The sequence below is a fragment of the Elephas maximus genome, chromosome 5 (genome assembly GCF_024166365.1).
Source record: "Elephas maximus indicus isolate mEleMax1 chromosome 5, mEleMax1 primary haplotype, whole genome shotgun sequence".
NCBI lineage: Eukaryota > Metazoa > Chordata > Mammalia > Proboscidea > Elephantidae > Elephas > Elephas maximus.
The window spans coordinates 50,005,919-50,028,631 of record NC_064823.1 but is presented as its reverse complement, the minus strand read 5'-3'; the positions used below and the strand labels follow the sequence as shown (position 1 = coordinate 50,028,631).

General features: G+C 39.2%; 1 protein-coding gene across 1 annotated transcript in view; it reads right to left on the bottom strand.

Moving 5' to 3' along the window:
• MANBA (mannosidase beta) overlaps positions 1-22,713 on the bottom strand; it is a 143,444-nt gene that overhangs the window by 67,146 nt on the left and 53,585 nt on the right. Inside the window, exons 6-7 of the mRNA XM_049885603.1 lie at positions 20,502-20,677; positions 19,490-19,600 (exon numbers count right to left, since the gene is read on the bottom strand). Of these exons, the coding sequence (XP_049741560.1) occupies positions 19,490-19,600; positions 20,502-20,677 (287 nt within the window). The remainder of the gene's footprint in view (positions 1-19,489; positions 19,601-20,501; positions 20,678-22,713) is intronic.

Here is a 22,713-nt window from a genome sequence, read left to right as displayed (position 1 = left end):
AGACTCAAAGAAGTTACTATAGGACTAAGAGCCCAACAAACCACATCCTCAAATACCTTAAGACCAGAAGAACTAGATGGTACCCGGATACAACGACCAACCATTCTGACCAGGGACACAACAGATGGACCCAGATAGGATGGTAGAAAAATACAGAACAAAATTCAAATTAAAAAAAAAAAAAAGCCAGACTTACTGGACCAGTAGAAACTAGAGGATCCCCAAGACTGTCATCCTGAGAGACCCTTAAAACTTGGAACTGAAACCACTCCCGGAGGTCACCTTTCAGCTAAATAACAGATTGGCTCACAAAATAAACAATATCACCAGTGAGTACTGAGCTTTTTAAAAAAAATTATCTATATGAGACTGAACGGTCAACATTTATCCTAAAGCTAAGATAAGAAGGTAAAGAGTGGGGAGGGGGGTGGAAGGGAAGCTAGATTAATGGAAATGGAACAACCGGAGTGGAAACAACAAGAATGCTGACACATTGTGAAAAATGTAACCAATGTCACTGAACAATATGCATAGAAATTGTTAAATGGGAACCTAGTTTGCTGTGTAAGCTTTCACCAAAAACAAAGAAGAACATTATTTAAAAAAAAAAAAACAAAAAACCTTATGACAGGAAAAAAGAGAGTGGAGGGAGAGAGCAGGCTGTCTCATTAGGGGGAGAGTAATTGGGAGTGTGTAGCAAGGTGTATATAAATTTTTGTGTGAGACACTGACTTGATTTGTAAACTTTCACTTAAGGCACAATAAAAATTGTTTTAAAGAAAAACCTTATGGATCACAACAGAACATTCTCTGATTCTATTGCTTTGGACATGTCATCAGGAGGGAGCAGTTACTAAAGGATGCCACCATGTTTGGTGAAGCAGAGGGCCATCAAGGGCATGGAAGACCCTCAATGAGATGAATTGGCACAATAACCAGAACAATAGACTCGAACATGCCGACAATTCTGAGGATGACGCAGGGCCAGGCAGGCAATGTTTCATTCTGTTGTACATAAGGTCAGAGTCAACCTGATGACAGCTAACAACAACAACATTTCTGCTGAGCTGCATCTAAAATTTGTAACTTCATCAAGGCCTTTTGTCTGAGTCAAATGTGCTGCGGTCATGTGACAAAGTCAGTAAACAAGAAATTAAAACACATTTATCTAATTTCAATGAAGAGAGGCAAGAAAGAACAGTATAATACTGAAGCAAGATGGTTTTCAAGGAAATGTTTAAAAAATAGGAATGTTTTTGCATAAAGCAGGCCTGAGGTAACAATAAAATGAGACCAAACCATCAGGTGAGAGAAACTGAGGGGAGACAAGAAGGGGGTGGTGTTGAGAAGTCGGTGTTTAAAGTCCAGTCTGACACAATACCAAGCACTGGGGAGCATGTGAGCGTGTGGAGCAAAGGTGAATCTCATACAACCACTTTGGAAAACAGCTTAGCCTTATCTATGAAAGCTGAATCTATGACCCAGCAATTCTACTTCCAGCAGACATGTGTGCTCCGAATGTCCCATTAAGAATGGTCATAACAGCATTACTTGGAATAGCCGTAACTGGAAACTACCTAAATTTCAACAGCAGAATGTGTAATACAATGAAATATTATACAACAATGTAAATTGTCAAGGACTGAACTATGTCCCCCCAAAAATGTGTGTATCAACTTGGTTAGGCCATGATTCCCAGTATTATGTGGTTGTCCTCCATTCTGTGATTGTAATTTTATCTTGACGGGATTAGGGTGGGATTGTAACACCACTCTTACGCAGGTCACCTCCCTGATCCAAGGTAAAGAGAGTTTCCCAGGGGTGTGGCCTGCACCACCTTTTATCTCTCGAGAGATAAAAGGAAAAGGAAGCAAGCAGAGAGTTGGGGACCTCACACCACCAAGAAAGCAGCACCACGAGCAGAGCACGTCCTTTGGACCTGGAGTCCCTGCGCCTGAGAAACTCTTCAACCAGGGGAAGATTGAGGACAAAGACCTTCCTCCAGAGCTGACAGAGAGATAAAGCCTTCCCCTGGAACCAATGCCCTGAATTTAGACTTGTAACCTACTAGACTGTGAGAAAATAAATTTCTCTTTGTTAAAGCCATCCACTTGTGGTATTCCTGTTATAGCAGTACTAGATAACTAAGACATAAATAACAAGCTACAGCTATATACAACATATCTAAATGTCACAAACATAATATTGAGTAAAATTAGCCAGACACAAAAGAATACATATTGTATGACTCCATGAATATAAAGTTCAAAACCAGGCAAAAATAAACTATAGTGTTAAAAGTCAGGACAGCGGATCTTTGGGAAGGAGGGAGGGGTAGTGATTGGGAAGGCATACAAAGGCAGACAGTGTGGTATTCTGAGGTTCTAACAATGACCTAGGTCCCTAGGTGGAGGAAGCCGTTTGCCATTGGCCGCTAACCTAAAGGCTTACAGTTCCATCACACCCTGTTGCTCTGTCGAAGAAAGGCTTGGCAATCTGCTTCTGTAATGATTACGGCCAAGAAAACCCTATGGAGCAGTTCTATAACAGGTGGGGTTACCATGAGTCAGAACTGACCTGACGGCAACAGGTTTAGTTTTTTGGTTAGCAATGTCTATTTCTGAATCAGAATGATGGCTCCCTGAGTGTCTGCTTTCTCATAATTTATTAAACGTTTGACTCACATTTGGTGTACTTTTCTGTATATGTGTTCTATTTCACAACAACAAAATAACAAAGAAATCCTATTCTGCCACATTTCCATCAAAGAATGTCTAGAAAGAAATAAGACTAAGAGATTCCCGTCAGGGTGCAGATAATAATGGCAAGAAGCAGTCAAATTTTCCAGCTGGCAGAAACAGTGGTAATCGCCTGAAAAAGTTAGAAATTCAGGATTGGGAAGAAATTGAATTCCCTGGAAGAACCTCCCTGGATGAAAACAAAGGGGAACTAACTAGGTATCTTCTCTCACTCCCCTCGAATTCAGGTTTTAGCCTATCCTTTTTATTAAATTTCAGAAGCAAACATTGATTAACCCCCAACATGCAAAGGGCTCAAATTTTTATATTGTTCTGGTTTCCATTACCACAGAGTTGTTGGAAGGTACAAGAGATCATTCTATCCAACCTGTATCATACCAGTCAAAGGGACATAAATACTGCTCCAAAGTTCCCACTGCAAATGGATTCTGACAGGTTCCTCAGTTACCCATTCTTGTAAAAACGACTTTGACTATCACAAAGCCTCTCCTAAAAGTAACCTCAATCTCATATGTTCCACTTTAAGCTCACACCCTCACCCACTTTTATCCCAACGTAGATGAATGAAAAAACAACATGAACAACCAGTTAAAGAATTAAGTAATCAATTCTTTGTCCTTGCTGCCTTAATTCCGCCCCCCTCCCCGACTCTCTTCTAAACCTTCTAAGGACCAATATACAAAACTGATTAAAATGTTATTGTAAGATTTTAAAGGCCAAATAAAATAGTATCTTAAGACTTTTGCATAATATAGAATTAATGTTCTTATCTCATTTTAGAGATAAGAAAAGAATTTCAAGAACTGTAGCATTAAACACACAAATCCAGAAGCAAATTAGAAAGAAACTGGGTAGCCCTAGCTTCAAACCTAAGCCTCGTTTTAGAGTATTGCTCAAATACAAGGGATTTAATTAGCATGTGTACAATAGGGTAGGCAGAAGTCCCAGAAAACAATTTCAAATCATACCACAAAACTAATGCCTTGCGAAATACCACTTACCAGACTAATTTAACATGCCATAATCAGCAGTCTACTTCTGAAAAGCATTAGCCAGTGAAAACCTTACAAACAGCAGCGGAACGTTGTCTGATACAGTGCTGGAAGATAAGCCCCCCACGTTAGAAGGCACTCAGAAGGTGACTGGGGAAGAGCTGCCTCCTCAAAGTATAGTCAACCATAATGACACGGATGGAGTAAAGCTTTCGGGACTTTCATTTGCTAATGTGGCACGACTCAAAATGAGTAGAAACAGCTGCAAACATCCATTAATAATGGGAACCTGGAATGTACGAAGATGAATCTAGGAAAATTGGAAATTGTCAAAAATGAAATGGAACGCATAAACATTGATATCCTAGGCGTTAGTGAGCTGAAATGGACTGGTATTGGCCATTTTGAATCGGACACTCACATAGTCTACTATGCTGGGAATGACAAATTGAAGAGGAATGGTGTTAAATTCATCGTCAAAAAGAACATTTCAAGATCTATCCTGAAGTGCAACGCTGTCAGTGATAGGATAATATCCATATGGCTACAAGGAAGACCAGTTAACATGACTATTATTCAAATTTATGCACCAACCACTAGGGCCAAAGATGAAGAAATAGAAGATTTTTATCACCTGCTGCAATCTGAAATGGATCGAAAATGCAATCAAGATGCATTGACAATAACTGGCGATTGAAATGCAAAAGTTGGAAACAAAGAAGAAGGATCAGTAGTTGGAAAATATGGCCTTGATGATAGAAACAATGCCGGAGATCAAATGATAGAATTTTGGAAGACCAACGACTTCGTCATTGCAAATACCTTCTTTCACCAACATAAATGGCAACTATACACATGGACCTTGCCAGATGGAACACAGAGAAGTCAAATTGACTACATCTGTGGAAAGAGATGATGGAAAAGCTCAATATTATCAGTCAGAACAAGGCCAGGGGCCAACTATGGAACAGACCGTCAATTGCTCATATGCAAGTTCAAGCTGAAACTGAAGAAAATCAGAACAAGTCCACGAAAGCCAAAATATGACCTTGAGTATATCTCACCTGAATTTAGAGACCAACTCAAGAACAGATTTGACACATTGAACACTAGTGACCAAAGACCAGACAAGTTGTGGAATGACATCAAGGACATCATACATGAAGAAAGCAAGAGGTCCATGAAAAGACAGGAAAGAAAGAAAAGACCAAGTTGGATGTCAGAGAAAACTCTGAAACTTGCTCTCAAACGTCGAGCAGCTAAAGCAAAAGGAAGAATTGATGAAGTAAAAGAACTGAACAGAAGATTTCAAAGTGTGGCTCGAGAAGACAAAGTAAAGTATTATAATGACATGTACAAAGAGCTGGAGATGGAAAACCAAAAGGGAAGAACACGCTCGGCGTTTCTCAAGCTGAAAGAACTGAGAAAAAAATTCAAGCCTCGAGTTGCAATAGTGAAGGATTCTATAGGGAAAATATTAAAAAATGCAAGAAGCATCAAAAGAAGATGGAAGGAATACACAGAGTCATTATACCAAAAAGAATTAGTCGATGTTCAACCATTTCAAGAGGTGGCATATAATCAGGAACCGATTGCACTGAAGGAAGAAGTCCAAGCTGCTCTGAAGGCATTGGCGAAAAACAAGGCTCCAGGAACGGATGGAATATCAATTGAGATGTTTCAACAAACAGATGCAGTGCTAGAGGTGCTCACTCGTCCAAGCCAAGAAATATGGAAGACAGCTTCCTGGCCAACTGACTGGAAGAGATCCATATTTATGCCTATTCCCAAGAAAGGTGATCCAACAGAATGTTGGAATTACAGAACGATATCATTAACACCACATGCAAGCAAAATTTTGCTGAAGATCATTCAAAAACGGCTGCAGCAGTATATCAAAACTGGGAACTGCCAGAAATTCAGGCTGGTTTCAAGAAGAGAACGTGTAACCAGGGATATCATTGCTGATGTCAGATAGATACTGGCTGAAAGCAGAGAATACCAGAAGGATGTTTACCTGTGTTTTATTGACTATGCAAAGGCATTCGACTGTGTGGATCATAACAAATTATGGATAACATTGCGAAGAATGGGAATTCCAGAACACTTAATTGTGCTCATGAGGAACCTTTACATAGATCAAGAGGCAGTTGTTCGGACAGAACAAGGGGATACTGATTGGTTTAAAGTCAGGAAAGGTGTATGCCAGGGTTGTATTCTTTCACCATACCTATTCAATCTGTATGCTGAGCAAATAATATGAGAGGCTGGACTGTATGAAGAAGGGGGCATCAGGATTGGAGGAAGACTCGTTAAACTGCGTTATGCAAATGACACAACCTTGCTTGCTGAAAGCGAAGAGGACTTGAAGCACTTACTAATGAAGATCAAAGACCACAGCCTTCAGGATGGATTGCACCTCAACATAAAGAAAACAAAAATCCTCACAACTGGACCAACGAGCAACATCATGATAAATGGAGAAAAGATTGAAGTTGTCAAGGATTTCATTTTACTTGGATCCACAATCAACAGCCATGGAAGGAAGCAGCAGTCGAGAAATCAAAAGACGCATTGCATTGGGTAAATTTGCTGCAAAGAACCTCTTTGAAGTGTTGAAAAGCAAAGATGTCACCTTGAAGACTAAGGTGCACCTGACCCAAGCCATGGTATTTTCAATCGCATCATATGCATGTGAAAGCTGGACAATGAGTAAGGAAGACCAAAGAAGAATTGATGCCTTTGAATTGTGGTGTTGGCGAAGAATACTGAATATACCATGGACTGCCAAAAGAACGAACAAATGTGTCTTAGAAGAAGTACAACCAGAATGGTCCTTAGAAGCAAGGATGGCGAGACTGCGTCTTACATATTTTGGATGTGTTGTCAGGAAGGATCGGTCCCTGGAGAACGACATCATGCTTGGTGGAGTACAGGGTCAGCGGAAAAGAGGAAGACCCTTGGCGACGGGGATTGACACACTGGCTGCAACAATGAGCTCAAGCATGACAATGATTGTAAGGATGGCTCAGGACAGCACAGTGTTTTGTTCTGTTGTGCACAGGGTCGCTATGAGTCGGAACCGACTCGATGGCACCTGACAATCAGAAATCCATAATTCATTCAGAGTAAAGGTTCATGGTCTTCAGTCTCAACTGGGCCTTCACTGCAGCCTAGCAATCTTATTATCTTGTTTTAGCCCTTTCTCTAGAGTGGGTACCTTCACTTTCTGCAAATTTCTAACTTGACCCCCCCATTTCTCTCAGCAGACAGCACTGCATCTTAGTTCCCAGGAGAGAAAAAAGTTATCTGACCAGAATTCCCTAAACTTTCTTGGATTTGTTTTCATCTCTTTCAACCCCACTGAAAGAAGACTTTGCAATTTCCACAGAAAGAAAATACACCTTGAGTGCTCATGTTGCTGCTGCTGTTTTTAGGTGCTGTCAAGTCGGTTCCGACTCATAGCAACCCTATGTACAATAGAACGAAACACTGCCCAGTCCCGTGCCATCCTCACAATTGTTGCCCTTTGTAGTTGTCACTGTGTCAATTCATCTCGTTGAGGGTGTTCCTCTTTTTCATGACCCTCTACTTTATCAAGCATGATGTCCTCCTGATAACATGTCCAAAGTATGTGAGACATAGACTCATCATTTTTGTTTCTAAGGAACATCTTGGCTGTACTTCCTCCAAGACAGATTTTTTCATTCTTCTGACAGTCCATGGTATATTCAATATTCTTCACCAACACCACAATTCAAAGACATCAGTTCTTCTTTCATCTTCCTTATTCATTGTCCAGCTTTCACATGCATATTAGGCAACTGACAGCACCATGGTTGGGACAGGTGTACCTTAGTCTTCAAGGTGACATCTTAGAGACTTTTAAAATAACCTCTATCCTTGCCTTCACATGTGTGCTTCACTCTTTTACCGTTATATCGACAAACACAGAGTTTCTCATTCCAAAGTGAATGTCATCCTCTCCTACCTCCTCAGAGATCTTGTCCTACTTAACATCTCTCTCCTTCTATACACATTCCAATCTTTCCCTTACTACTCATTCCTTCCCATCAGAATTTTGTTATTGTTTTTCATTCTCTTCATGATATCCTTTTTTATTTCAAAACAATTATAAACGTACAGAGAATTTACAAGAATAGTACAAAGAACTACATACCCTTCACCCAGAGACCCAATTCAACTTTAGTTGGTTGCCTCCAATGACATTGTTTCGAGTAAAGAAGATCCATTCAGCATCACACTTTGCAACCAGTTGTCACCCAGCTGTGTCTCTGAATGCCAAACAGTTCCACAGTCTTTACTTGATATTTTTTAAGATTATAGTAGATTGAAGTAGACTTGAAGATTTTAGCTAATGTGCCACAATTTAGGCTTGTCCAACGTTTCCTCAAGATTAAATACAGGTTATGAGCTTTGGGCAGGATTATCACAGAAGTGGGAGTCTCTGGGTGGTGCAAACAGTTAACACGCTTGACTGTTAGTCAAAAGGCTGGAGGTTCAAGTCCACCCAGAAGTTCCCTGGAAGAAAGGCTTGGAGATCTACTTCTGAAAAATCAGCCATTGGAAATCCTATAGAGCACAGCTCTACTCTGACACACATGGTGTCACCGTAAGTCAGAATCAACTCAATGGTAACTGGCCTGCATCGCAGAAATGGTGCTGTGTTCTTGTTGCTGCTTATCAGGTGGACATACCTTGTCTCATATTGGTTGTGGTAATCTTGATCATTTAATCAAGATAGTATCTGCTACGTTTCTCCACTGTATTTTTTTTTCCTCCTTTAGAATTAATGCTCTGAGAGATGCTTTGAGGTTATATAAATATCCTACACTTCATGCTGCTTTTATCCTTTAGTTTTAGCATCTATTCATATTTCTTGCCTGAATTACTTATTGTTATGACAACGGTAAATTGATGACTTTTCTAGATCCGTCATTCCTTCTATATTTATTAGTTGAGTTCCTACTTTAAGGAATAGCTTTTCCTTCTTCCCCACTTACTTTTGCATTTATTTATTTACATTAGTGTGGACTTAAGGATTTCTATCATGTCCTACCCACAACATATCTGTCAGTTTGTCATACCGTGGTGGCTTGTCTGCTGCTGGAATACTGAAAGCTTTGCCACCGGTATTTCAAATATTAACAGGGTCATTCTTGGTGGGCTTCCAGACTCAGACAGACTAGGCAGAAGGATCTGACAGTCTCGTTCTGAAAAAATAGGCTAGTGAAAACCTTACAAACAGCAGCTGAACATTGTCTGATATAGTGCCAGAAGATGAGCCCCTCAGGTTGGAAGGAACTCAAAATACGACTGGGGAAGAGCTGTCTTCTCAAAGTAGAGTTAACCTTAATGATGTGGTTGAAGTCAAGCTTTCAGGACCTTCATCTGTTGGTGTGGCATGACTCAAAATGAGAAGAAACAGCTGCAAATATTCATTAATAATCAGAATGTGGAATATATGCAGTATAAATCCAGGAAAATTGGAAGTCCTCAAAAATGAAATCCTAGGCATTAGTGAGCTGAAATAAACTGGTATTATGGACTGGTATTGTCATTTTGAATCACACAATCATATGGTCTACCATGCCGGGAATGACAACTTGAAGAGGAATGGCATTGCATTCATCGTCAAAAAGAACATTTCAAGACCTATCCTGAAGTACATAGCTGTCAGTGATAGGACAATATCCATATGCCTACAAGGAAGACCAGTTAATATGACTACTAATCAAATTTACACACCAACTACTAAGGCCAAAGATGAAGAAACTAAAGATTTTTACCAGCTTCTGCAGTCTAAAATTGATCAAACACACAATCAAGATGATTACTGATGACTGGAATGTGAAAGTTAGAAACAAAGAAGAAGGACTGGTAGTTGGAAAATATGGCCTTGGTGATAGAAAAGATGCCAGAGATCACATGATAGGATTTTGCAAGACCAACGACTTCTTCATTGCAAATACCTTTTTTTGACAATATAAATGGTGACTATACATGTGGACCTCACTAGATGGAATACACAGGAATCAAATTGACTACATCTGTGGAAAGAGATGATGGAAAGCTCAGTATCATCAATCAGGACAAGGCCAGGGGCCAATTGTGGAACAGACCATCAATTGTTCACACGCAAGTTCAAGTGGAAGTTAAAGAAAATTAGAACAAGTCCACTAGACCCAAAATACAACCTTCAGTATATCCCACCTGAATTTAGAGACCATCTCAAAAATCGATTTCACACACTGAACATTAATGACCAGAGATCAGACGAGTTGTGGAATGTCATCCTGGATATCATACACGAAGAGAGCAAGCGGTCATTAAAGGGACAGGAAAGAAAGAAAAGACCAAAATGGATGTCAGAAGAGACTCTCAAAGTTGCTCTTCAATGTAGGGTAGCTAAAGCAAAAGGAAGAAATGATGAAGTAAAAGAGCTGAAGAGAAGATTTGAAAGGGCAGCTCGAGAAAATAAAGTAAAATATTATAACGAAATGTGAAAGACCTGGAGATAGAAAACCAAAAGGGAAGAACACGCTCAGCATTTCTCAAGCTGAAAGAACAGAAGAAAAATTTCAAGCCTCAAGTTGTAATACTGAAGGATTCTATAGGGAATACATTAAATGACGCAGGAAGTAACAAGAGAAGATGGAGGGAATAAACAGAGTCACTATACCAAAGAGAACTGGTTGACATTCAATGACTTCAGAAGGTAGCATATGATCAAAAACCAACGGTATTAAAGAAAGAGGTCCAAACTGCACTGAAGGCTCCGGGAATTGCCCAAATATCAACTGAGATGTTTCAACAAATGGATGCAGCACTGGAAGCGCCCACTTGTCTATGCCAAGAAATTTGGAAGACAGCTACCTGGCCAACCAACTGGAAGAGATTCATATTTGTGCCCATTCCAAAGAAAGGTGATCCAACAGATTGTGGAAATTATCGAGCAATATCATTAATATCACACACACAGGTAAAATTTTGCTGAAGATCATTCAAAAGCAGTTGCAGCAACACATCAACAGGCAACTGCCAGAAATTCAATCCAGATTCAGAAGAGGACATGGAACAACGGCTGTAACTGCTAATGTCACATGGCTCTTAGCTAAAAGTAGAGAATACCACAAAGACGTTTACCTGTGTTTTACTGACCATGCAAAGGCATTCGACTGTGCGGATCATAACAAATTTTGGACAACATTGCCAAGAATAGAAATTTCAGAACACTTAGTTGTGCTCATAAGGAACCTGTACTTAGGCCAAGAGGCAGTTGTTCCAACAGAACAAGGGGATACTGCATGGTTTAAAGTTAAAAAAAGTGTGCATCAGGTTGTATCCTTTCACCATACTTATTCAATCTGTATGCTCAGCAAATAATGCCAGCAGTTGGACTATATGAAAAAGAATGGGGTATCAGGATTGGAGGAAGTCTCATTAACAACCTGTGTTGTGCAGATAACACGACCTTGCTTCCTGAAAATTAAGAGGACTTGAAACACCGATGAAAATCAAAGACCACAGCCTTTTGTATAGATTACACCTCAACATAAAGAAAACAAAAATCCTTGAAGTAGAGAAAATACATTTTCTTTAGTGTTTTAATATTAAAGTAGGGGAAATATATTTTCTAGTTTGTTTTAGTATAGCTGTATAAGCTGTGATTAATCTCTGATTAATCTCTGGTCTTTGAAAAATGGCACAGGTTCTGTTCAAGATATGGCTGAGCAGTCTGTTCCACTCTTAACATAACAAGCATGACTGAGCTTTGTTTTGCAAATGGTAAACTTAAACAGAAGTCAAATGTTACCATGAGAGTAGAAGTAATTTCAGTAAGTTTTTAAACAAAAAAAAAAAAAATTGATTATAGAGCACTTAATTTTAGTCCTGAAATTCCCCTCAATTAGACCTACTGGCATCTCAAAATTGAAAATGTCCTGTGACCCTAATAACTTACAACATGTTTTCTCCTATTCAAAATGGGTGATTGAGAGCTTGACATAACTAATGCCATAACGATGTTCTAGGTAATCTCTAAGCATTTTTTAGTGCACCAGCTACACTGGTCTCTTCCAAAGGGGTGCAGAGCTTTCTCAGCTCCTGTGGCCTTGGTCTCCCTTCTCTTCTTTGTTCTCTTGAGAAGTGGCCTTCAGCCTGCAAGACGGCAGCTAGAAAGGCTGCCTGGTGCTTTTGATCTGCAAATTTCTTTCTTGCTCCTTATCTCAGTTAGAGTGGACTTGGCAAAGCAGTTCTACTAGCCAAGAGATTCTTATGTAAGTTTTTTCAGCCTGTTACAAACGTACAGATTAGAGACCAGATGTCTGACATACATATCGTTAGTTTAATAAAGAGTTTCTTATAGTTGTTTTGTGATGTATAAGACCATCTGTGGGCTACATGCTTAAAAACATTAGGTAACCCTGACCTTTCCCCTATAAAACCCTCCCATTAGCCCTTTAGAATTAGACAGAATTTGGGAGAAATTCAACCCCCTCTGTCTCTTGGACACTGGTATTCAATAAAGCCCTCTTGCTGCTTACCTCCTCCTGTCTCAGTATTGGCTTTGCAGCAGTTGGCTCAAATCTGCGATTTGCGGTAACATCCTCACAACTGGAACCAATAAGCAACATCATGATAAACAGAGAAAATATTGAAGTTGTAAAAGATTTCATTTTACTTAGACTTACAGTCAACACCCATGGAAGCAGCAGTCATGAAATCAAACAACATACTGCATTGGGCAAATCTGCTGCAAAAGATCTCCTTAAAGTGTTGAAAAGCAAAGATATCACTTTAAGGACTAAGGTGTGCCTGACCCAAGCCATGATGTTTTCAATCACCTCATATGCATGTGAAGGCTGGATAATGAATAAGGAAGACCAAAGAAAAATTGATGCCTTTGAATTACGGTGTTGGTGAATACCATGGATTGCCAGAAGAATGAACAAATCTGTCCTAGAAGAAGTAGAGCCAGAGTGCTCGTTAGAAGCAAGGATGGAAAAACTTCGTCTCACATACTTTGGACATGTTATCAAGAGGACTAGTCCCTGGAGAAGGACATCAAGCATGGTAGAGGGTCATGAAAAAGAGGAAGATCCTCAAGGAGATGGATTGACACAGTGGCTGCAACAATGGGCTCAAGCATAACAATGATTGTGAGGATGGTGCAGGACTGGGCAGTATTTCGTTCTGTTGTACATAGGGTCGCTATGTACCAACTCGAAGGCACTTAACAACAACAATAACCTTATGTTCAACAGGTTATAAACCTTTTACTGCTATGATTTATTTTGATGTTCAGATTCTTCCAGATTTGGCCAGCAGGAGTTCCTTAAACTAGCTCCTGTGTCCTTCTGATGTGTCCCATCATTCTCAAGACCCCCCTTACTTTTCGGCGCAGCAAAATTGTAGGCTCCAGCCCTGGAGTCAGTCATTTCTCCAAAGAGCCTTGATTGCTTTTAAGAGAGAGTGGTTTTTAAAACCAAGATCTGGGCACTAGCTGTGTTTACTGCTACCAGAGAGTCAATGTTCCCAAGCCCTTTCAGTGAACAGAGCTAGGAAATGTGTGTGTGTGTGTGTGTGTGTGTGTGTGTGTACACGTGCCCATGTGCATGCATGCATGTGTGCACAGGCACACACATAAACATGTATGGTACCCATGTTTATTTTTATATCTGTCTACATAGCCTGAAAATCATGAGTTTGCACTATTTGATTCCAATCTATTTTAGCTTTACCCCTTTCTATATATATGCCATCTTTCTCCATCAGTGTAAAAGTTGGGTTGGCTTCAATTACTTCAATATATTGACTTATTTGCTGAGTTCCCTGTATGTAGCCAGTCTCCCGACTCTGACTGACATCTATTACCACCTGGCATTGGTGTGTTTCTCATTTAAACATTTTTGAAGTGTTGCCTACCCTCACTGTTTCTACTCCTTCACCTTTCAGTCATTCTTTGACCCACTACAATCTCATTTCTATTTGAGTCAAGGTCACCAGTGATCTTCTTGCCATATATGAGAGATCTTTTTCAATCCTTTTCTAACTTGAGCTCTCTGCATCATTTAACACTCTTTGTACACTTCCTCCTTCTTAAAATACTCTCCCCCTCTAGCTTCTGTGATTCCATACTCAAACTGGCTTATCCCCACCTCTTTCACCATTCCTTCTCAGATGTCTCTACGGGATGTTTTCTCCTCCCATCCTTACTTATTATGATTCTCTGTGGTTCTGTCCTACCCCTCCTCTTTGTGGAGGTGGCTCCTCCCCTACCATGGTTACAATTATCATCTATATTCTGCTGATTTACACATCTAATCTTTAACCCAGGTCTAATTCCTAAGCTCCAGGCTTACACAATGAAATGTCTATCCAATATTATTCCTTGGATATCTTTCAATCACTCCACATAAAATACATCTAACACTGAAATAATTTCCACCCTTCCCCATCCTCAAAACCTGCTCTTCTTTTCTGAGTATTTTAACTCAAAGAACAGAACTCTCATCTGTTCAGTGGCCCAAACCACCAACTTAGGAACCATTCTTGGCTTATTGTTCTTTTCTATCTATACATCATCAATCCTAACGCTGTTACCTCCCAAATCACTTTGAAATCTATTTCCTCAGAAATGCTGTAAGCTAAGCAATCATAATCTTGTGCCTGAATTATTGCTAGTCTTCTAATTGGCCTCCACTCTTGTCATTCTTTCAATGTGATCCACACAATCTTTGTAAAACACAAATATGATCATTGCTCTCTCCTTAAAGAATTCCCACTACCCTCGGGACAGCTCTAGTTCCTTCATATGGTTTACAAGCCCCTGCATGATCTTGCCCTAACCTACCTTTACAATATCATCTCTTGTTCTTCTACTTCAAACTCGAATGTAGCCACACTGAAATGTCTTTCCTTACCATAAACACACCATATTCCCTCACATCCCTGGGTCTTCCCATGTTCTTTTCTCTCTGCATCTTTGCTATGTTGCCTAAAAATATTCTACTTATGCCAGGGCACAGGCATCACCTTCTCTAAGAATCTTCCCAGATTGCCCCTCTCTGTGCTCCCATGGCACGGTATTTTCCCCTGAGGGCTTATCACATTTTATTGCAATCACTTGTTTAATTATTTCACTTCCCAGTCAGCTTTTTAGCTCTATTAAGGTCACAGAGGGAGATGGAAACAGGGTCTTTTTCACTGTTTTATCACCAAGTCCTAGCAAAGTGGCTTAAACACAGGAGGTATTCTCTAAGCACTTACTGAGTGAAATCAACCTCAAAAATAACACTCTATTGCAGCCACAGCCATTTCACACACATGTATTAACACACAGAGTGTGGCAATACATTTCCTGTTGTTGGTCAATTCAAAGGATGGTTGCTTTATGTGTAAAGAACAATAATGTAACCCTGTTAGCCTGCATGAAGAAGAATTCTTTCCCACAAATAGAAAAACACAGAAATCCCTCTTCTTTCTCTGTGGTAAGTTGGAATGACTCATTATTTTTTAGACTTTCTTAAAGGCAACATACAACAATTTCAACATATATTAGAGTACACGTCCCCTGGGTTAAAGTCAGAGCAAATGCTTTGGCCCTTTAGAGAGCTTCAGGATGTTCTCCCTGTGTATACTGCGGCAACACACACACAATCACACACACATACACTCACAATCTCTCAGAAAATATTCTGCATGATTGAACAAGTTAAAAAAAAGAATGAGCACCTGAAGGGCATGGACTGGGTCTTACTTATCTTTATATGCCTAAACTTAGCAATGGTGGCCAGCCCACAGAAGAGTGAATGCCAAAAGTGAGAGTTGACACCAAAGTGCAACCCCAGCCACTTGTAAACACCAAAGGTTGATGCTGGGAGAAGGAAGAAATTTATGAAAGGGATTAACATCATTACTACATGCCATACACTGTTACTATTATAAGCCAGCCCCATGTTACATCATTTTCACTGTCCCCATTTTACATACGAGGAAATGGCATTCGAAGGATTAAGAAATACCCTATAGCTAATAAATATCAAAGGGCATCTCTTTCTGATTCATAGTGCTATATCCCAAACTGGGCAGGACCTACTCATTTCTTTACACTAGAGTCAATCTTTGTTTTCAATATCTTCTAGCTGAGGTTACTGTAGATTATAATAGATTTAGAATAGATGGTTAGGCCATTAGGAAAAAAAAAACTTATTTTTATCTATTTTATAAAAATATCTGGCTTTGATGAATGGGGATGAGGCATGGGGGGACTGGTTCTTTACAAGAGGAACTTTGAGACTATTGCTTAGAGAACAGGGGCTAGTTTTCCCTAATGTCCTCTCCAGATAGCCCCAATGCCAGTCCTGATTTGACTACAGAATTTTTAAAGTATCTTTAACATGACAGTTTGACATACAAATGACCTATCAGATGTTTTAATTCTAAAAGCAGAACTCAAGTACATTATCAAGCACAATAGGAGGTCTTGGAGTTAACCTATCATTTGCCTTGCTTTTCAGACTCTCATCCATTACATATGCACCCAATCTCAGTGAGGAGGAACAAGTTTTGTACTCATGTTATTAGAAATAGCACATAATTTCCTTGAAGGATTCTGATTATCCTGCTGCTTTATATGTCATTTAAGGAGCCCTCGTGGTACAATGGTTAAGCATTCAGCTGCTAACTAAAAGGCTGGGGTTCGAACCCACCCAGTAGCTCCACCTGAGAAAGACCTGGTGATCTGCTTCCATAAAAATTACAGCGTAGGAAGCCCAACAGGGCAGTTCTACTGTGTCACATGGGGTTGTGACAAGTTGAAAATAGACTTGACGGTACCTAACAACAACAACAACGTATGTCATTTGCTAAATTCAAGACAATGTTGTAGCAGGACAATGTGAAACTTGCCAGAAAGCTGCCCCATCCACTGCTTTTCACTTACTTTGAATACTAATAAGAAGGAAAACCATGCACCCACTTTGCCCACTTATGGACTTACTGTGCTCAAACAAAATACACTCTTAAAGCCTTTTGGGTGATTTGGTAAACTGTGCAGCTTAGACTCTTTTCTCACATCATCACATGGAAAAATTCTTGATCATCTGTGGGCAAATTATCCACACTGTGGATTAAGATGAGCCTTTTTTTAATTTTTAATTTTTTTTTTTTAATGAGGTCCAGCCTTCTCCACTACTCAGTATGTTTGCCCAAGCTATAAAATAAAAACGAAATTTAAATTTTGCCTAAGAAAATCATAATTAACATAGGCAAGTTAGCCAACTAACAAGTTTTAATTTCAAAAGTAAGGATTTAGTAGTTTGGGAAGCTGGAAAACTAAAACACCACGTATTCACTCTAACGTTTCACTTATACACCAACTCATGTTTCAGTCATTGGCAGTACCATATGCAGCCATACTCATTTTATTGTTGCTTTGTCACTGTCTATCTGGCAGTTCTTAGGACACCTTGGTTTTCCTCCTTGATGTTCTTCTCTCAATATATAATTAATTTCAGAACTAAATATAGTTTCCTATTTTATAAACCCCAGTGAACTCTTAGTTTATTTATGTGTTAATTCTATTTGCTACCTGTTAATAAATAAAGCCTATCTTGTTTTGAAAAAAATTTACTCTAATATTTAGCTCTGATCTTTCTGTCAAGAAAGACAAGAAAGGGAAACAGAATGAGTGATATCTCTCTCACCGTCACCTGAAGTCCCTTCTGGAAGAAGAAGGGACATGGATATACAAATTAATTCACAGATGAATCTCAATTCTCAGCACTTAATTATGAACAAATTTGTTTGAATGGATATTTGGGGCCCATCAAATGACAGCCACAAATGAACTTACTTCTATTGCATGTATATAATTAATGCGGTATGCTTAATCTCTCTATTCACCTAACATTTATTACATGCCTACTAACATCATTGTATTCTCTCATTATAATTAGTACTTCCTTTGTGGCAATAATGGCAATTGTAATTAAGTCCTTGCTTTGCACAGTACTAACTGAAAGGAGCCCTAGTGACGCAGTGCTTAAGCATTTGGCTGCTAACTGAAAGGTCAACGGTTCAAACTCACCAGCCACTCCACAAGAGAAAGATATAGCTGTCTGCTTCTGTAAAGATCACAGTCTTGGAAACCCTATGGGTAGTTCTACTCTGTCCTATAAGGTCACTATGAGTGGAAATTAATGCTACAGCAATAGGCTTGGGTGTTTGTTTGTTGGTATTAACTGAAACTCACGCATATTGAAACCACGTAAAGCAAGGGCACAGTTCCAACGTGCACACGTTCCAGTTAACACGGTACCCTGCAAAGTAAAGACTGCCTGTCATTTTGGTACAATTACTTGTTTGCTGTCTGTCTCACCTAGTAGGCTGTAAATTCCATGTGGACAAAGATAGTGTCTCTTTTGTTTATAACTAAATCCTTAGCACACCATCTTGCCTTGCACATACTAGATGCTCAATAAATATCTGCTAAAGGAGCAAAGGTAATCTAAGACCTATCACAGCCTTTGTTTGCCATGAAATTCACATATCCTATACATCCTCCAGGAACCCTGGTGGCACAGTGGTTAAGTGCTCGGCTGCTACTGAAAGGTCAGTGGTTCGAACCTACCAGCTGCTTTGTGCGAGAAAAATGTGGCAGTCTGCTTCCATAAAGATTACAGCCTTGGAAACCCTATGAGGCCGTTCTACTCTGTCCTATAGGGCTGCTATGAATCGGAATCGACTCTACAGCAACATAGTTTATAGTCCTTCCACCTCTGTTCCCAGGCTCAGCCACTTCCTGGGAGGCAGGGCTCTCCCCAGTTCCCGGAATCCCAAGCTCTTTTGCCTGAGCAGCTCCTGGAGTCACTTGTGATAAATGGTGGGCCCCAACAGGCCTTCACTGGTGGGTCTTTGTGGCGTCTCACAACCCCAGGAGAATGTGTGTGGTAGAGGGGACCAAACCAAGCAACAGGCAGTCAGGATTAGTGCTGAGGGTAAAAAAATACGTTATTATTGTTGTCGTATTACTGTAAAAGGAAAACATCTCACTTTTCAGCCACAGCTTTTGTTTAAAGAGTGGATAGGAGTCACTTGTTATTCACACAGTAATGGTTTGAATGCAAATTAGGCTTATTAAAGGAGCCAGGACAACATTTCAGTAGAAAACAGTTTCCTCAACAGAGAGAAAGGAACAAGTGAAAGGACACCACTAGGAAATAATCAAACATGTCCAGAATGTGGGACAGTCTACAAAAATTGGCCTAGACTCTACAAAGTCAATGTTGTAAAAACAAAATCAAAGAACAAAAATGATGGGGGAGTTGCAGGTTAAAAAACCCTAAAGAGAAAAAAAAAAAGAGGTAAGGACCAAATACAATGTGTCAATCCTTGATGGGATCCTGACCCCTTCAGATTAGTGAGCAAATCTCAGAGAGATGTGAGTAATGACTGTAATACAAGTAAAAAGAAGCAAAGTAAGAATTAAGTAATTTGGCTTCCATTTGATGGCAGGTAAGATTACATTTTAAAATATAAATACACAAAACACAAATACATAAGATTTTGAATACATATAACTGTTAATAGCAGTTATCTCTGAATAATGGAGTTTTGAGTTTTGTTGTTTTTTCCATTATCTACAAAAATCTGTACTGCTATTGTAACAACAAACTCAATTTTTTAACAAAATATTTTAAAATATTCACTTACTTTAGCTGATTTTTCAATATTCAGGTCTCCGTCCAGTTTAAAAAGAATTGTCATGTTGTACCCCATCTGATTTCCGTGTCCGTGAGGCCACCAGTTTTCCACAGAAATATTCTGTTAATAAACATAAGTCATTCCAAGTAATCTGTGGTGTATTTTCAGCAAAACAATACAATGATTCAGACACTTATGTCAATTTCTCATGTAGACAAGCCCAGAAATTCTGAGTTTTAAAACAGTATCAATCGCCTTTCCCATAATATGCCTCATCATACCAATCTACAGATAATATTTAAAAATCAACATGCTATGAGTTTAGTATGGATTAATATACCAAAGAGAGAAGGGAAGGAATAACATGAGTGTTCAGAAAAATAACTGTTCCTATGTCCAACACTCTGAGCTTAGTTTTATTCTACATTCTTAATGACTTTGAGGCTGACTTCTTTCAAGCCAAGATCAGAAGTTGTTTTAAGTTCTGAACAGTTACTGAATGTTGATATGCTCCATTCTTTTCAGTTCGCAGCAATGATTAATCAAAACGGAAAGGTAAAATCTATCCCACCCCTATCCATGAAAGATCATGAGTTTAGAATTCGAATTCTGCATGTAGAAAAAGCACCAAATAATTAATATTAAAAATAGTTAACAAGCACCAAAAATAATCACTGTTATTTAAAAATATTGCTTAGAGTATATTTTGGATTTTAGACACTGTAGGTGATAAGATACTATAAATACTATAGAAAAAATAAAATATAACACACTTGACTTCTTAAGGGAAAAGAATACCAAATTAATCACATATTCTTCATTTTCCTACTCTTAAAATTTGGGAAAATCATTTCTTTGGTCTTATATACATGAAATATGTGAGAGGTTAAAAATACGGAAGAAAATGAAAAAATAAATGGAGAAAGATTTTTCTTTCCTACCCAGTTGCCACTTTCTAAGCATTCCTTTTGAGCAGGTATTGCTTTCCATCTAGTGCTCCTCAGGAAGTACCATCATTTACCTTGTCAATTTTCACAAGTAGCTCAACAATCCTTTCCCCAGGTTGAAGTTCAATGCTGTATGTCCGCTGTGTTTGCAATTTAGGAATGGCTACAACCACTTGACCACCAACTGGCTTTGAGCTGACAACATCAAAAGAAGACTGTATTTCAAGGATCCACTCGTGGGAAGTGCTATCTAAGGCAAAAAGAGAAAAAGAAATATATATAGCAAATAAAATATGCTAAGCATTATCCTTGCACACCTCAGGATTCACTGAGGATAAGACCAAATTGACTTCTAAACCAGTGAGTTCTCCACAAATGGGGTCATGATAAAAAGTTCACTGGAGATTCTCTTTCACCTTAAGAGTTGAATCCTTCATTCTAAAGAATAACCAAATTTATATATTTTATGTTTACTTTCACTATAAAAATGTTAGAATTATAAGTCATAAAAACCTATAAGTAGATCACAAATGGAAAATGCCAAATGAAAAAATAATATAAATCTTCCAAGAATGATACACACTTACTCCATTTTATAAAGTAAAAACAATGAGGGTTTCGAAGCCAAGTAATTTGATATAAATTTATATGCATTAGGATTAGTCAAAATGTAAAAAAAAAAAAACTATATTTACCAAGAAGCCTCTATGTGCCACGTACTTTGCTAAGTGATAAGAATTAAATGGTACCAGGATAAGCATGGCCCCTGTCCTCATGAACTAGGAGTCTAATGAAATATAGACAAGTACAACAGTGTGGTAATTACCAGACGGGAGAAATAAAAGGTTGTTCTATGAAAATATACACAGGGAAGAGAGACAGGTAATTCAGTGTCTAAGGGAAGGCCTCCATGAGAAAGCAGCATCTAGCTGAGACCAGGAGGAGGCATTAGCTAAGTGCAGAGGAAGACAGTGCCTGGGCAGGAGAGAGAGAGTGAGTGCCTTAGTCATCTAGTGCTGCTGTAACAGAAATACCACAAGTGGATGGCTTTAACAAAGGGAAATTTATTCTCTCACAGTCTAATAGGCTACAAGTCCAAATTCAGGGCATCAGCTCCAGGGGAAGGCTTTCTCTCTCCGTCGGCTCTGGAGGAAGGTTCTCATCATCAGTCTTCCGTTGGCCTAGGAGCATCTCAGTGCAGGAACCTCAGGTCCAAAGGACGTGCTCTGCTCCTAGCACTGCTTTCTTGGTGGTATAAGGTCCCCGTTTCTCTCTGCTCTCTTCTCTCTTTTATATCTCAAAAGAGATTGGTTTAAGACCTTATCTAATCTTACAAATCTCATCAATATAACTGCCACTAATCCATCTCATCTCACCATACTGATAGAATTTACATCATATAGGGAAATCACATCAGATGACAAAATGGTAGACAATCATACATACAGGGAATCATGACCTAGCCATGGGGGGACACAATTCAAGCCATGACAGTGAGACACCCATGAATGAGAAAGAGCCTTGCCACAACAAGGAACTTGAGCAGTGATGGAACTGGTAAGAGAGAGCAGCATGACTGACAATCTTGCTGGGCGTTTTAGGCCATGTGTGGAGTTTGATAACTTTAAATCAATGGGGAGTCATTAAGGATTTTTTAGCAAAGAGGATAACATGATCAGATCTGCATTTTATAAAAATCACTAGGAGCCTCACCATGGAGACATACCAGGACGTAAATAAAAGAAGCAGAGAGACTTCAAATTTCTATTTATGTACACAGGAATGGAAAGTGTCACATGGAAAATCTGGGAATGGAGAGGAGGGTACCAAAAGTAGGGAGAGCAAGGCTGAGGGGAGGGTTTTAGGAAAAAAAGATGGAGCTGCCATGAGGGATGGAACTTTGGGTGTAAAGTCAGGGGGTGGCGAGAAATGGTTTCAAGAGGGTTTGAAGCTGTGTTTTATATCATGTACATCATAATCTCCTTCCGCCATCTTGCCTTAGACTCATACTTTTTAATATCTCCAGAACTGGAATTTGTATTTAGGGCTTTTTTTTTTTTTTTTTTAAATAAGACAAAGTACTGAGGCAGACCTTGGGCAAGAGCAGGTAGAAAAGTAGACCCACTGTACGAGAAATTGAAGATGTGTTCCCCAAAAAGGCTAGAGGGGAAGGGGGTCAGAGCCATCCAAGAAGGTTCATTCTTTTATACATATATATGTATATTTTTTAAATTGTGTTTTTGTTGAAAGTTTACACGGAAAATTAGGTTCTCATGTCCACAGTGG